The sequence below is a fragment of the Salvelinus alpinus genome, chromosome 24, assembly GCF_045679555.1.
Source record: "Salvelinus alpinus chromosome 24, SLU_Salpinus.1, whole genome shotgun sequence".
NCBI lineage: Eukaryota > Metazoa > Chordata > Actinopteri > Salmoniformes > Salmonidae > Salvelinus > Salvelinus alpinus.
This window is the reverse complement of record NC_092109.1, coordinates 19,916,113-19,932,197: the sequence shown is the minus strand read 5'-3', so window position 1 is coordinate 19,932,197 and position 16,085 is coordinate 19,916,113. Positions and strand designations below refer to the sequence as shown.

Here is a 16,085-nt window from a genome sequence, read left to right as displayed (position 1 = left end):
AGAGGTCACACTAGCTCTCTTAGATGATCCTGGCTCACTTCACTAAAAAAACTAAAAAAACAGTCACAGCTGTCCAATTACAAGCCTGATCAGCGGCCTATCATTTAGTCATGCAACTCACAATCACAGTTGAAATGTCTGAAAGCTTCCACTGTGATGTCTGCCGGAGCCCTACAGGGTCACTGACTGGACATTTGACAGAGTTGTGGTTGAGTTAAAAGTGCATGTTGTGTCTCTGTATTCCTCACAGCCATCAGAGCTGTGGGATTCACAACATGTTTCCCTTCATCTTTTTCACTAAGTCCTTAACATTCACCTCTCTCTCCCTCCCTATCTCCCTTTCACCTCACTCTCTCTCTCTGTACATTTCTCTCTCTCTGTATGTGTCTCTTAGTCTGTCTTCGCATGGGAAAAAAATTCATAAATAGTATGGCCTTATTTTAAGGTATATGACAAACTAAATTAACATAAACATTGTCTAAAATTGCAGACCGAAGTGATGCCAACCTCTTGCCCCCCCATCCTCTCTATCTCTATCTCCCTCTTTCTCTTTCTGTCTGAGCTTTTTTCTACCTCTAAAATGTTCAATCCATCATTGCTCATGTAATATCACTGTTTATAAACATGTCTAATCCTTCTCTGAAAAAGAAAGGCCTAAGCCATTACCTAGGCCTTACCTAAGCCATTCCTTGATTTGTTTTGACGCCAGTAAATAAGGAAGGCTTTACGGGCAACTGTATTGCACTGCAGGTTTGATTGAATAAAGCACTAGTTTTTTCTCAGCTCTCAAAGTGATATGAGCAGCTTGGACAGTTATCTAACAGCAACGGAAGATTAACATCCAGAGCCTTCATTCAGCGTGCTCTTTTGTCAGCTCCCATTTTCTCCCAGAAAATGTGCTTTTAGTCTGCTGATAAGGCATGGCAGTTCAGTTCTCTTCCTTATGTAATGTATATAGAATAGAGAAAAGCTTATGTAAATTACATTTCAATTTCCATATTGCTCGTTGGGTGGACAGAGGCTCCTGTCTTTGTTGGTTTGGCTGCCTAGACGGCGCTGTCTGTGTAAAGCTACTGTACAGACAAGAAGTGGTTCTATTCTACCCTATTTCAGTAGGCTAATGCTCACCCATAGCGTAACGGGAAATGAGCAGTGCTGGCGGATGACACTGCCATATTGAGATGGCTGTGACGGCCCCTGGGCCTTTGCTCTAACATGGGTCCTGGGTCAAGGAGATCAGGCAAGGTTACATGGTACACTAACCAACACTACACCATTGCATAGGGCAACACTGAGACCAGTGCTCTGTAAAACCAGATGTGCCCCACAAATCTGCTCCACTTCCTACTTTATGTTCATTAACCACAGAATAGTGAACATTACTGTTCCCTCCCTGTGCAACATGGGGTACACCTTTCTGGTTTTCAAAACCACATTTTTCAAATAATCATCGCTGTTTAAGGTGTTATGTCAAACTGAATGTGGGATAAAAAAAAAGTGTTCTATTCATTTTGTGTACAACTAATGATGTGTAAGAGACAACAAAAGGGGCGGATGAAAAAATGAAGTTAATGAGAGAGAGAGGGTGAGAGAGAAGGGAGATTGAAAGATGAAGAGATTGAGAAAGAAAGAGAAAAGAACAGGACATGGATTATAGAGTTAATGTGGGACAGAAAAGAGAGTGAAATAATGAAAGATAGAGAGGGACAGGCTACAATAGATACAGACCTAATGAATTGGATTTGCCCAATCCCATGTCCATGTGTCTGGTTATAACAGGGTGTAGTTGCCCTACATTCAGCCAGATGCCATCAGCATTACAACACAGTAGCGAATCAGCACTGACGTAGGATACATACATGCACACACACACACACACACACAGACAAAACGCCGACAGGCTTTGATATGAAGAGTCAGTTCACACACTGTTTCACACACAATACACACACACACACACACACACACACACACACACACACACACACACACACACACACACACACACACACACACAGACACACACACACACACACACACACACACACACACACACACACACACACACAAGATGGCAATGGGTCAGACAACACATCCTTCAATATGGAGGAAACATTCAGAGCCATGCTGACAGAAATGTTGATTTAGGAATTGAGGAGCATGTTTGTCTGGTCCATAGATGCATTTCATATCTTATCTGATTAATTCAATGTGGGTAAATAAAGAATATATCAAAACACAGACCTTTATAGAACGCTGAGCGTAGCTCTTAGCGTCATGTCTCATCATCTGGCTTAGTGATGGGCTTTGTGGCCTATCCTTACTCTAACATTGTAGCTTTTAGATTCATTTCATTCCATCAGCTTCAGACTGAATGAATAATTTTTTCCCATCTCACCCGTGGGCGTGGGTCCAAGCAGCCTCATCCCATTGTCAGAACACAAAGACTTTCTAACGAGCACTAACAGTCTGAAGTGACAACTGCCCCAGTTCTTATCAGACAGCCATTATTGCATGAGACAATCTGAGCCCAGCCAAGCATGGCAAATGAGCGTGGTTACTATTTCATTGGATCAATCTCAATCTGAGAGTTTGACAAGCAAATATGAATTACACATGAGAGAGCGAGAGAGCGAGAGAGCGAGAGAGCGAGAGAGAGAGAGAGAGTGAGAGAGAGAGAGAGAGAGAGAGAGAGAGAGAGAGAGAGAGAGAGAGAGCGAGAGAGTGAAAGAGTGAAAGAGAGAGAGAAGGGAGACAGAGCGAAGAGACAAAAAAGAGGGACAGAGAGAGAATAAACACTAAAACCCTTTCTTTCTATATATCAAACAAAACAAACAGCCTGATAACAACCCATCAACAACACTATACTATACTGTACTCCTGGGTGCACAGAGACAACACTATACTATACTGTACTCCTGGGTGCACAGAGACAACACTATACTATACTGTACTCCTGGGTGCACAGAGACAACACTATACTATACTGTACTCCTGGGTGCACAGAGACAACACTATACTATACTGTACTCCTGGGTGCACAGAGACAACACTATACTATACTGTACTCCTGGGTGCACAGAGACAACACTATACTATACTGTACTCCTGGGTGCACAGAGACAACACTATACTATACTGTACTCCTGAGTGCACAGAGACAACACTATACTATACTCCTGAGTGCACAGAGATAACACTATACTGTACTCCTGAGTGCACAGAGACAACACTCACCTACTCCAAGCTGCTCAGGGGGCAGGCACTCAAAGGCATAACTCCTCTATAGTCCACCAGCAACAATGTGAGAGAGCATAGGCAGGTGAGAGAGAGGGAATAGTCACTCTTCTCCACAGAAAACAAGAAAGATGGACAGTGTGGAGGAAAGAATGAAATTAAACAGCAGTGTGTATTCAGCTCTACAGTTTCACTGCAGCACGCAGTATGATCACAGAGCTCTTTCCAACCACTCTGACGCTGAGCGCTTTGCCAGCCCCCTCTTCCCTCTCCTCCCCCTCTTCCCCCTCCCCCCCTCTTTTGCTCTCCCAATCCCTCACTCCCTTAATCCCGATTTCCCCCCACCCCCATCACCCAACCTCCCGACCCAGAATGATAAGCCCCTTCAGATATTCCCAGCCACGAGACCGGCACAGTCTGCACACACACACACATACACACACACACACGTAACACACACACACACACACGACATATACAGCTGTACTCATCTCAGCTCCCATGGATATAGCTACAATCATATATTTAAACACTCATCCATACGGTACACACATACTGTAACACACATACTGTAACACACATACTGTAACACACATACTGTAACACACATACTGTAACACACATACACACACATACTGTAACACACATACTGTAACACACATACTGTAACACACATACACACACATACTGTAACACACATACTGTAACACACATACACACACATACTGTAACACACATACTGTAACACACATACTGTAACACACATACTGTAACACACATACACACACATACTGTAACACACATACTGTAACACACATACTGTAACACACATACACACACATACTGTAACACACATACTGTAATGCACATACACAGATGTAGAATGGCGAAATGGTCCACTGACCTGTGGTGTGTTGTTGGAGCAGTTGGGAATGTGAGGACACTCTCAGATGCTTGGTCTTCCCCAGCTCCTCCCCCAGTAGGTAATACCAGCCTTTGACCTCCTACAGAAGACAACACAACACGACAACAACCACACTGTTAGAGTCAGGAGGACAGAGGAAGGGAAGGGAACATGTGTATTTGCATTTGAAACAGAAAGAGAGCTGTCTGGGTTAGAGGCTATTCTGGCTGGGCGACTCACTCTAATATAGTAACGGTCATTGAAGTAAAAAAAAAATATATAAAAATAAAAAACACTCCCCTGCTTTGTCTACCCTACCAGCACTCCCCTGCTCTGTCTACCCTACCAGCACTCCCCTGCTCTGTCTACCCTACCAGCACTTCCCTGCTCTGTCTACCCTACCAGCACTCCCCTGCTCTGTCTACCCTACCAGCACTTCCCTGCTCTGTCTACCCTACCAGCACTCCCCTGCTCTGTCTACCCTACCAGCACTCCCCTGCTCTGTCTACCCTACCAGCATTCCCCTGCTCTATCTACCCTACCAGCATTCCCCTGCTCTGTCTACCCTACCAGCACTCCCCTGCTCTGTCTACCCTACCAGCACTTCCCTGCTCTGTCTACCCTACCAGCACTCCCCTGCTCTGTCTACCCTACCAGCACTCCCCTGCTCTGTCTACCCTACCAGCATTCCCCTGCTCTATCTACCCTACCAGCATTCCCCTGCTCTATCTACCCTACCAGCACTCCCCTGCTCTTTCTACCCTACCAGCATTCCCCTGCTCTATCTACCCTACCAGCATTCCCCTGCTCTATCTACCCTACCAGCATTCCCCTGCTCTATCTACCCTACCAGCATTCCCCTGCTCTATCTACCCGACCAGCATTCCCCTGCTCTATCTACCCTACCAGCATTCCCCTGCTCTATCTACCCGACCAGCATTCCCCTGCTCTATCTACCCTACCAGCATTCCCCTGCTCTATCTACCCTACCAGCACTCCCCTGCTCTTTCTACCCTACCAGCATTCCCCTGCTCTATCTACCCTACCAGCATTCCCCTGCTCTATCTACCCGACCAGCACTCCCCTGCTCTGTCTACCCTACCAGCACTCCCCTGCTCTGTCTACCCTACCAGCACTCCCCTGCTCTATCTACCCTACCAGCACTCCCCTGCTCTATCTACCCTACCAGCATTCCCCTGGTCTGTCTACCCTACCAGCACTCCCCTGCTCTGTCTACCCTACCAGCACTCCCCTGCTCTGTCTACCCTACCAGCATTCCCCTGCTCTATCTACCCTACCAGCATTCCCCTGGTCTGTCTACCCTACCAGCATTCCCCTGGTCTGTCTACCCTACCAGCACTCCCCTGCTCTATCTACCCTACCAGCATTCCCCTGGTCTGTCTACCCTACCAGCATTCCCCTGGTCTGTCTACCCTACCAGCATTCCCCTGGTCTGTCTACCCTACCAGCATTCCCCTGGTCTGTCTACCCTACCAGCATTCCCCTGGTCTGTCTACCCTACCAGCATTCCCCTGGTCTGTCTACCCTACCAGCATTCCCCTGGTCTGTCTACCCTACCAGCATTCCCCTGGTCTGTCTACCCTACCAGCATTCCCCTGCTCTGTCTACCCTACCAGCACCCTACCAAATGATACGGACATATTCAATCTCTCCCTATCCCAGTCTGCTGTCCCCACTTGCTTCAAGATGTCCAACTGGTCACATTCAGGACATAACGTTGTAAGGACTGTGCTTGTGCAAAATGTTGCTGTAAAAAAACAGTGGCCAGCTCAAACGCTGACTATTGCGTCAATTGAAACTATATGTTCTAAATGAGCGTTTGAGCGTACGCTGCAGGGACCACTGTAGAATTATCACACCCGTGTGTTGGTACGTGTGTTGGTACGTGTGTTGGTACGTGTCAAAGGGTTAAAATCATGGGAATCGGTTAATAATGTTCTTTTACATTCTGGAGATTTTTTTCCCAGTCCAACAAGAAAAGGAACAAAGCGCATTTGCAAAGCCTTCACTGTCACTCAGTAACTTGTTCTAGTGTCTGCCTGCCTGCCAGCTGAAAATCTTTGCCAGTGTGTGTGTGTTGTCTAACTGCCCCTCCCCTCCTGCTGAATCATAGTCTATTGTGGCCTACTGATGTTACAAATGTGATTCAGAGAGAGATTTTTAATTAGAGAAGAATGGATGAACCATTTCAACACTACTTAAGGACACTATAGTTGTCACGTTTCACATGGGATTTATTAACTACAAAAAGGTAAGACGTGTTTTTATTTAAATTCAGGTGCCGCTCTGCACAAACAAGAAATGTTTCTGTTCAAAACGAAAAAATTTAAAGATAATTTCGGTTCCAACCCCCAGTTTAACATTTCATTACAAAAATGTCCAATGGTCGTAACGTTAATGGGAAAAAGCAACAGGCACAAGCAAGAGTTTGAAAGAGTCGCAGAAGTAAAATGAAAGCAATCAATACAGCGAGATTTAAGTGACAAGATAATTTTGTACCCCTCAAACACAGGAAATAGATGTCTGAAAAATATATGTCCTCAAGTGGAGAGAATTCTTCTTTCCACAGATTTAGAATCGCACAAACACACACACCACTACCTTCTCTGGCTCCACATCCCCAGAGCAACGTACACACACACAAACACACACACCACTACCTTCTCTGGCTCCACATCCCCAGAGCAACGTACACACACACAAACACAGACACAAACACGCACACCACTACCTTCTCTGGCTCCACATCCCCAGAGCAACGTACACACACACAAACACAGACACAAACACGCACACACACACACACACACACACACAGAAGTTTAGCTCTTTCCAGCAGCTGATGTCATTACGTCCGCTTCACGAGCCAGATGGGTGGGTGGGCGGGCGGGCGGGCAGGCGGGCGGGCGGGCGTGCGTGCTTGCGTGCGTGCGTGTGTGTGTGAATTCAATGAAATTCAACAAAATTCAAATGCCTCTTCTATTCTATATTAGGTTTAGTCTATACAAATATATACATATTGTACATGAAACATCAAACATGTCATTATATACATGCATGCATTCTTATGTTCTATGACCGAGTGGAATTATTTTGAATTGCACTGAATTAAATTCTACTTCCTGCACTCAAACTCAAATTCAAATTCAACATCAGGGGGTATGGCCAATTCAATTTGAATTTTAACTCATTAGTTGAATGGGAAGCAACTTCAAAATTCTGAATTGAGCCCAACCCTGGTGCGTGCGAGCGCTCATGTGTGAAAATGATGCAGCCAAGAGTTGACTCATAATCCATCTGATATGCTCACCGTCTCTATTAAGGGACATGACAATTCTACAATGCACAAAACACTCTGTCCCACTCTTTCAGTCTCTCCTCTCTCTCTCCCTCTCTCTCACACACACACACACACACACACACACACACACACACACACACACACACACACACACACACACACACACACACACACACACACACACACACACACACACACACACACCCCCACACACACACACACACACACACACACACACACACACACACACACACACACACACACACACACACACACACACACACACACACACACACACACACACACACACACACACACACACACACACACAATACAGCACAGCAGCTAGCCTAGGTCTTCCTCCATCCAGTGAGAGGGCAGAATGCAGAGTGTTCTATGTGCTGGTCTGCTCTCCCTGTGTCTTATTGAGGTTGTTCTAAGCCTGCAGTCTGAGCTCTATTGTAGTAAGGAGATGTGATTCCGTGGACTGTGACAATATTCGCTGGTTAAAGCATCTTATCTGAGTGGGCAGATTTCTACAGGCTGTGGGGCGAGGGGGACAGTGAGGGGAAAGAGGAGAAGTGGGGGAGGGGAGACATGTACAGTGCCATAAATCTAAGCACGGACTGTGCCACCTCCAACTATTATGATGCCCATTAGACAAATAGAAACCAATGGGAGGGGAAGAGGGAGAAAGAGAGAGGGGTGAGTGGGTGGGTGAGAGAACATAAGAGGGAATATATAGAGGGATGGGAGGAGAGAGATAAAGGGGGGATAGATGAAGAAGAATAAAGCCAAGGAGTTGTGGAGGATGACAGTAGCAGGAGGGAGCTGAAAAGAGATGAAAAGGAGAACTCCTAGTGACTCAATGTTTCATCTCCTCATTAGCAAATTAAGCCAATTAAATATTCATTGGGATAAATGCCAGGCAGAAGCCTGTCCAAAAATCAGATTTTAGGTAATGTGTGTGTGGCATGTTTAATTATTCTTGTGGGGACCAGATGTCCCCAGAATAATAGTAAACAAACAAAAATTGGACCAACTGGGGACATTTTGTTGGTCCCCACAAGGTCAAACGCTATTTCTAGGGGGTTTAGGGTTAATTAGAATTAGTGTTACGGTTAGAATTAGAATCAGGTTTAGGGTTGTATTAGGAGCTAGGGTTAGTTATAGGGTTAGGGTTAGGAGCTAGGGTTAGATTTAGGTTTAGGGTTAGGGTTAGGGGTTAGGAAATATAGGATTTTGAATGGGACTGAATTGTGTGTCCTCACAAGGTTAACCGTACAAGACTGTGTGTGTGTGTGTGTGTGTGTGTGTGTGTGTGTAAGAGATACCTCTTTTTTTTTTAAAGGTCTGTACAAAAGCCCTCAGAGTGGAGCAGCATACTGCTGAGATGGGCTTGATCAAGCAAGTTCCCTTCACCTTTTGACTTTCAAGCAATCACACACCTGTCAGTAATTATCAAGACTATCCTGATAGGTTCATTCACAATTCTAGTTTGTATTTAAAGCCTGTCAAGCCATTTCTCCGTTTCTTTCCAGTTGTGTGCGTCCAAGTTAAGAGTAAGTTTGTTTCCTATTTCCTTATTTGAGATATATTGGTTTAATAGGTTTATCCTTATCACCTTATCACCACAAGTCCTTGTAGTTGGATGGAAATGATCCAACCATTATGTAGAAATTATGTTGAATATAATAATAAACTGCATTTATCAATCAGACTCCAATAATATGTGAATACATTTAACAGGCCCTGAACGTCTCTGAAGGAATCTAGTCAAGGTAGCGAGCCTTACATCACATCTCAGTATGACTATAATGATCATGTGTCTAACATGCACCGTTATGCAATTATTCTAGATACAAATAGCTAATCCTGGCAACCAATGTTCTAGCATTCATTTATTGAGGCAAGCAGATCAGAGATGTCAAGGTGGTACCCAAGCATGTGCTATGTGTATAGTGTAATTAACAACTATCAATAGACCTACAAAATTACAAACTTCTAGTCTATCAAAGAATTACTCTGTAAAACTAGGAATGCATTTACGTAATTCAACTAATAAAATTGATTAGTCGTGAAATAATTAACACTCAGACATATACAGTGTACATGAAATACATGGAGACATTGCAAACTACTCAGAGTGAATGACTACTATCACCAATAGGCTAAGACTTAACGTGGTTACACGTGTCTTCAGTTCAGAATAATCTCTAAGAGAAAAAACTATGTGTCTGATACACACAGGAGCTTGGTACAAGTTCTCAAAGTATGAGAGAATTCACTGTCCTTTTAACCAAATTCAAGCAGAAACTCACACCCAACCTGAATGAACTTTTCTTTGCACTTTGCTATTAAAAACAATAGACCCATTGGGAGGTACAGACCACCCTGCCTTTGGGAGGTTTTATACACGGTTTACAATGTAAAGAGCAGTTCTGTGTGGGCACAGGGGGATGGGACACAGTTGGATAAATTAAGAATGAATAATTAAACAGCAAGTAGAGCTGAGGAAACCCCAGCAGTATTCTACTTTTATCTTCACTGAGTCCTCTGTCGAAGACACTTCACTTTGTATCTGACATCAAATGCGTGAATGCATTCTGCATGCATGTATGCCTGCAATTGTAAGAAAAGGTGTCTGAGAGGCGAATGGGAGACAAGCAAGAAGCTTGACAGGAGTTGTGGCCTGAAACAAAATGCTATGTGTTTACCATGTGCTGCCCAGCCGAGCGAAGCGGGAAATCGGCCCACTGGATCACTGAAGGCGTAAGAGCAGAGTGTGTTCTGGCAGCTCACACACAAGCTGACAACAGAAATTGCCTTCCTACCTTGTCGGCTCGCAAATAAGAACTAAACACCTCGGCTGTCAAAACACAGTCCGTACTGGAATATACTCACCTGCTAAATCAAGGTGGTTTCTTGGTAGTCTTAAACAAATCTACTTTGAAACAAAGGTATACATCTCACACACATGGTTATGGGCTTAAAAAAGAAGACACCTTTACCATGGCAGACAGAATTGAAATGTATTACATTTTGAGTTTGCATCCCAATATGATACTTTGTATCCATCACAGAAGACTGAAATATGACAAATCCATTTGACATAAAAACACGGGAATATCACATTTTTACAAATATGAATAACATTCCACCCATGAGGCCACTAGAGGGCGATTTGGTCATTTAACTGCAGGAACGGGCTCTGCTTCACAGAAGGAAAAACATAATTCTCTGTATTGATTTCTACTAGTCCATAACATTCTCACCTGTGTACTTTACTTAACAGAAACAGTCCTTGCTATAGCTATATAGTTTGTCTCTTCTCCCAACAGCAACTAGGTCTGTGGTGGGTTAGTCATGTCTGTGAGTGCAGTACTGATGTGTTGTAACACCCGAGGGAATGCACAATGTATCTTGTGCTGTAACCATAAACATATGCAGTGGTAAAAAGAAATTGGGGGGGGAAATGCTGATCGCTATTCGCAATGAGTAAAGTAGTGCTCCCTAAGCAAATTTTCCACAAAACGTGTGTAAACGCTCGTGCATTTAGATATGTTTACCCTCCACTACACCACCTCTTATATGGTTGTACCCCTAGATTAGAAGATCTTTACTACAGTAGGCTGAGGGCAGTGGTGATGTGTTGTTACACCCAAGGGACTGCCCTACATATCTATACTGTAACCATAGATGTACAGTATATATGGCTGTATCACTAGACTGGAGGGACTGAGGACAGTAGTGATGTGTTCTAACTGGAGGGACTGAGGACAGTAGTGATGGGTTCTAACTGGAGGGACTGAGGACAGTAGTGATGGGTTCTAACTGGAGGGACTGAGGACAGTAGTGATGTGTTCTAACTGGAGGGACTGAGGACAGTAGTGATGTGTTCTAACTGGAGGGACTGAGGACAGTAGTGATGGGTTCTAACTGGAGGGACTGAGGACAGTAGTGATGGGTTCTAACTGGAGGGACTGAGGACAGTAGTGATGTGTTCTAACTGGAGGGACTGAGGACAGTAGTGGTGGGTTCTAACTGGAGGGACTGAGGACAGTAGTGATGTGTTCTAACTGGAGGGACTGAGGACAGTAGTGATGGGTTCTAACTGGAGGGACTGAGGACAGTAGTGATGTGTTCTAACTGGAGGGACTGAGGACAGTAGTGATGGGTTCTAACTGGAGGGACTGAGGACAATAGTGATGTGTTCTAACTGGAGGGACTGAGGACAGTAGTGATGGGTTCTAACTGGAGGGACTGAGGACAATAGTGATGTGTTCTAACTGGAGGGACTGAGGACAATAGTGATGTGTTCTAACTGGAGGGACTGAGGACAGTAGTGATGGGTTCTAACTGGAGGGACTGAGGACAATAGTGATGTGTTCTAACTGGAGGGACTGAGGACAGTAGTGATGTGTTCTAACTGGAGGGACTGAGGACAATAGTGATGTGTTCTAACTGGAGGGACTGAGGACAGTAGTGATGTGTTCTAACTGGAGGGACTGAGGACAGTAGTGATGTGTTCTAACTGGAGGGACTGAGGACAGTAGTGATGGGTTCTAACTGGAGGGACTGAGGACAGTAGTGATGTGTTCTAACTGGAGGGACTGAGGACAGTAGTGATGTGTTCTAACTGGAGGGACTGAGGACAGTAGTGATGGGTTCTAACTGGAGGGACTGAGGACAGTAGTGATGGGTTCTAACTGGAGGGACTGAGGACAGTAGTGATGTGTTCTAACTGGAGGGACTGAGGACAGTAGTGATGGGTTCTAACTGGAGGGACTGAGGACAATAGTGATGTGTTCTAACTGGAGGGACTGAGGACAGTAGTGATGGGTTCTAACTGGAGGGACTGAGGACAGTAGTGATGGGTTCTAACTGGAGGGACTGAGGACAGTAGTGATGGGTTCTAACTGGAGGGACTGAGGACAGTAGTGATGGGTTCTAACTGGAGGGACTGAGGACAATAGTGATGTGTTCTAACTGGAGGGACTGAGGACAGTAGTGATGGGTTCTAACTGGAGGGACTGAGGACAGTAGTGATGTGTTCTAACTGGAGGGACTGAGGACAGTAGTGATGGGTTCTAACTGGAGGGACTGAGAACAGTAGTGATGTGTTCTAACTGGAGGGACTGAGGACAGTAGTGATGTGTTCTAACTGGAGGGACTGAGGACAGTAGTGATGTGTTCTAACTGGAGGGACTGAGGACAGTAGTGATGTGTTCACAGTGGCCACAGTGGTGTTTCTTGTGGATTAAGGCCATGGCCGCTTACTCACTCTGGGCTAAACAGGTATTTTATGGTCTGGTGAACACACACGCACACACACTCTGATAGAGGGAGCGAGCTAATGAGGAGGGTTACAGTGGTGTGTGTGGTGTAGAGGAATGTACAAAGAAGAACAACTAACCTTCACTGGGTCCATGAGGGATCTCACGCCAAAACTCATACACCCTAGCAGCTCACTCCTCCTAAAGAGAGAGAGAGAGAAAGAGAGAGAGAGAGAGAGAGAGAGAGATATTATATCTATGTTCAAATTATGTGGTCCCTTCCTTATAGGCAGCAATCTTATCCCCAATGGAATTTCTCTGCTGTGATACACTGGTTTAGACATCAACACTACAGCACCCCACCCAGGTAATACTAGAGCACAGAGATGACGACCCCAGACACTCAGGGGTACTCACACAAACTGTATCCCTCACCCAGAGCGGTCCACACAGATAATAACATGACATCTGATCATCCACAGGGTCATCATCATAACCTCATCATGTTTCTTACAGGGACTGTATGAGCAGTAGGGAGATTGAGTCATTTAGTAGACGCTCTTATCCAGAGCGCCTTACAGGAGCAATTAGGGTTAAGTGCCTTGCTCAAGGGAACATCTATAGACTTTTCACCTAGTCAGCTCGGGCAATCCAACTATTGTCCTTTCAATAGTGCATAACATTGGAAAATTCATCCGACCATAAGTCATGTCCTTAACATTGACCCTGTTATAACCGAGGCTAGTAGAGGAAAGAAGGCGAGAGTAACTCCAGACACACGACCACACACTCCCACACACAGCCGCAGCCTCTGCATCAATTATAAAGGGCAGCTTTGCACTTCAACCGGAGCTGACAGCTCAATGTGTGTGTGTGTGTGTGTGTGTGTGTGTGTGTGTGTGTGTGTGTGTGTGTGTGTGTGTGTGTGTGTGTGTGTGTGTGTGTGTGTGTGTGTGTGTGTGTGTGTGTGTGTGTGTGTGTGTGTGTGTGTGCGTGTGTGCGTGTGCGCGTGCGTGTAATAATGCTGATAAGTAGAAGCAGAGGGATATGCATTCCTTCAACATTCATCATCAAAAATCTAAAACCCTTTAAATAACTAAAATGAATCACTATTATCGTTATCTTCATCGTTCTGTTCCATTCTTGCCATGGCGCCATGAGGTTGCCTAGGCAGAGAGCTCCTGTAAATGTATATATGTTTGTTGTTTTTGTTAATTTTTTTCTCAACAATTTCATGGTTGTAAGCTTAGTATTGATTATTTATATATATATATCAATTCAGTGGAGTCATATGACCAGCAAGTCCGTTCGTTTGGTCAAGATAACCTAATGGCTAGCTAGCTAGCTTTTGTTTTTATCTAAAACTTTAGCTAGATGACACAGGCTTGACCATCATCACAGAGGCTTGTTGTACAAGAACTCACTACACATCAATTATTGGGATGGTACACCTTGGAAAGAAATAACATTTGATTTGTAGTTTTGAGTGGATCTCTGACTCCAAGGTGCCCTAGTGAAATCTAGCGGGCGCTGGCTTCCCCCAGGTGGGTGATACATGTTGTTTGAGGAGTATCTACCAACAGAGTCTGCAGAGAAGCTGGGGATGGCAAGGGCTGGCATGGGCTGGCTTGATGTTCCGGACCTGTCTCCCCCCCTGCTGGATGTGACCACTGATTCCCCCTACTCAAGCCTGCATCAGGGCATCAGAGGAGCTGAGAACAGAGTGGCAGAGGAGAGTGCTGAGGGTGGAGAATGAAGGCTCTTGACTGACTTTCAGGAGACTGTTGCAAGCTTGGCCTATGTGCATCCCACCGAAGTTGGATGTGACTCTGTTGAAGACCATTGTCCAGCCCAAGAACTACATGTCCTTTTTTAAGCATCTTTTAGATTATCTGTATAAATATTTGATCATCATCATTATCATTATCATCACCATGCCATTGACTGATACCTTGAGATTTGGTCACAGTTCCACATGGTGAACAGTAGCCTTTTATGATGCTGCTCCTCAGTGACGACTCTGAAAACAACAGAAACACCATCCGTCAATTCATAGGGGCCTATCGCAAACTAATACAGTATAATGGCAATTCATATCAATTGAAAGCACCTGAGGCATGAGTGATAACAACAACAACAAAAAGTCACACACACAGACAAATGCAGATTCACAGATGGATGAAAATGAGTTGCTGAAAATCGAAATGTTAGTGTTGTGGCCAGTACTTGAGATAGTATACTAAAATATTTGGGCTCACAAGTAAAAGGTTTCCATGAAGATGGGGCACTTGGAGTCCGGCACCATCTTAGTCTTCTGTCTGCCTCCAGGATCATCATCAGGTACCACACCCAACTGAGACAGAACACATTTAAATGACATTTGACTCATTTAGCAGACCCTCTTATCCAGAGCAACTTACAGTTAGTGCATTCATCTTAAAATAGCTAGGTGGGACTACCAAATATCACAGTCAGAGTAAGGACATTTTTCCTCAAAGTAGCTAGAGTCAAAGTCTAGTAATAAAAAAAAAGGAAAGTGCAAGGCATTTTTTTCTTTTTGGGGGGGGGTTGGGTGAGAAGGGTGTGCAAGGGTGGGGGCTGTGGGATTATTTAAGATACTCTTTGAAGAGGTAGGGTTTCAGATGTTTTTGGAAGATGGGCAGGGACTCTGCTGTCCTAGCTCAGGGGGAAGCTGGTTCCACCATTGGGGTGCCAGAACAGAGAAGAGCATGGACTGGGATGAGCGGGAGCTGCCCTCCCTTAAGTGTGGGAGGGCCAAGAGACCAGATGTGGCAGAACGAGTACTCTGGTTGGGGTATGAGAGCTCCACTCAATCAAACCAGCATTATGGTATTTATGCACTTCCTCACTTCCTTCATAATATGATTCAATATAATCACATTTGTGTGGACAGTACTTGCGTAGGACAGTATTTTGTAAACAAAGACTCTTCATGAGCGTTGCGTTGGTGGGCTTGGACTGGGATTTCCAGACTGAGACTGACTAACGTTGTATTCACATCGGCATATACTCCGTGTAGACACAGAGAGTGGAAGACTAGAGCTGTCAATCTATGTTACTGAGGGTAATCTAGCAGATAGCTCAGAGTCTGTGACAGCGCAGTAGGTCCGCCGCGTCTGTCTCCTAAACTCTCGCACACACACATAGACACATGCAAGCACACACACAATATAATACAGCCGGCACTAATCCATCTGCCCTGTGCCAAGGTCTGCTGAGAGATTAAATCTGAACAAACAGGAAATCTAAATCCAGCCTTGACGAGGGTTATGACTTCTGCTATTAGTTTAGCAGACCCACTGTGTGTGTGTGTGGGGGGGGGGGG

At 44.9% G+C, this 16,085-nt stretch overlaps 1 protein-coding gene across 2 annotated transcripts in view; it reads right to left on the bottom strand.

Annotated features, from left to right (window-relative positions):
- The window catches only part of rgs3a (regulator of G protein signaling 3a), a 228,559-nt gene that overhangs the window by 195,631 nt on the left and 16,843 nt on the right, over window positions 1-16,085 (bottom strand). The window contains exons 4-7 of one of the 2 annotated variants that reach the window (XM_071363911.1): window positions 14,998-15,092; window positions 14,691-14,759; window positions 12,880-12,940; window positions 4,142-4,241 (exon numbers count right to left, since the gene is read on the bottom strand). In XM_071363911.1, the coding sequence (XP_071220012.1) occupies window positions 4,142-4,241; window positions 12,880-12,940; window positions 14,691-14,759; window positions 14,998-15,092 (325 nt within the window). Of the gene's footprint in view, window positions 1-3,237; window positions 3,456-4,141; window positions 4,242-12,879; window positions 12,941-14,690; window positions 14,760-14,997; window positions 15,093-16,085 lie in introns of those variants that run through there. The other variant, XM_071363913.1, reaches the window with a different exon arrangement.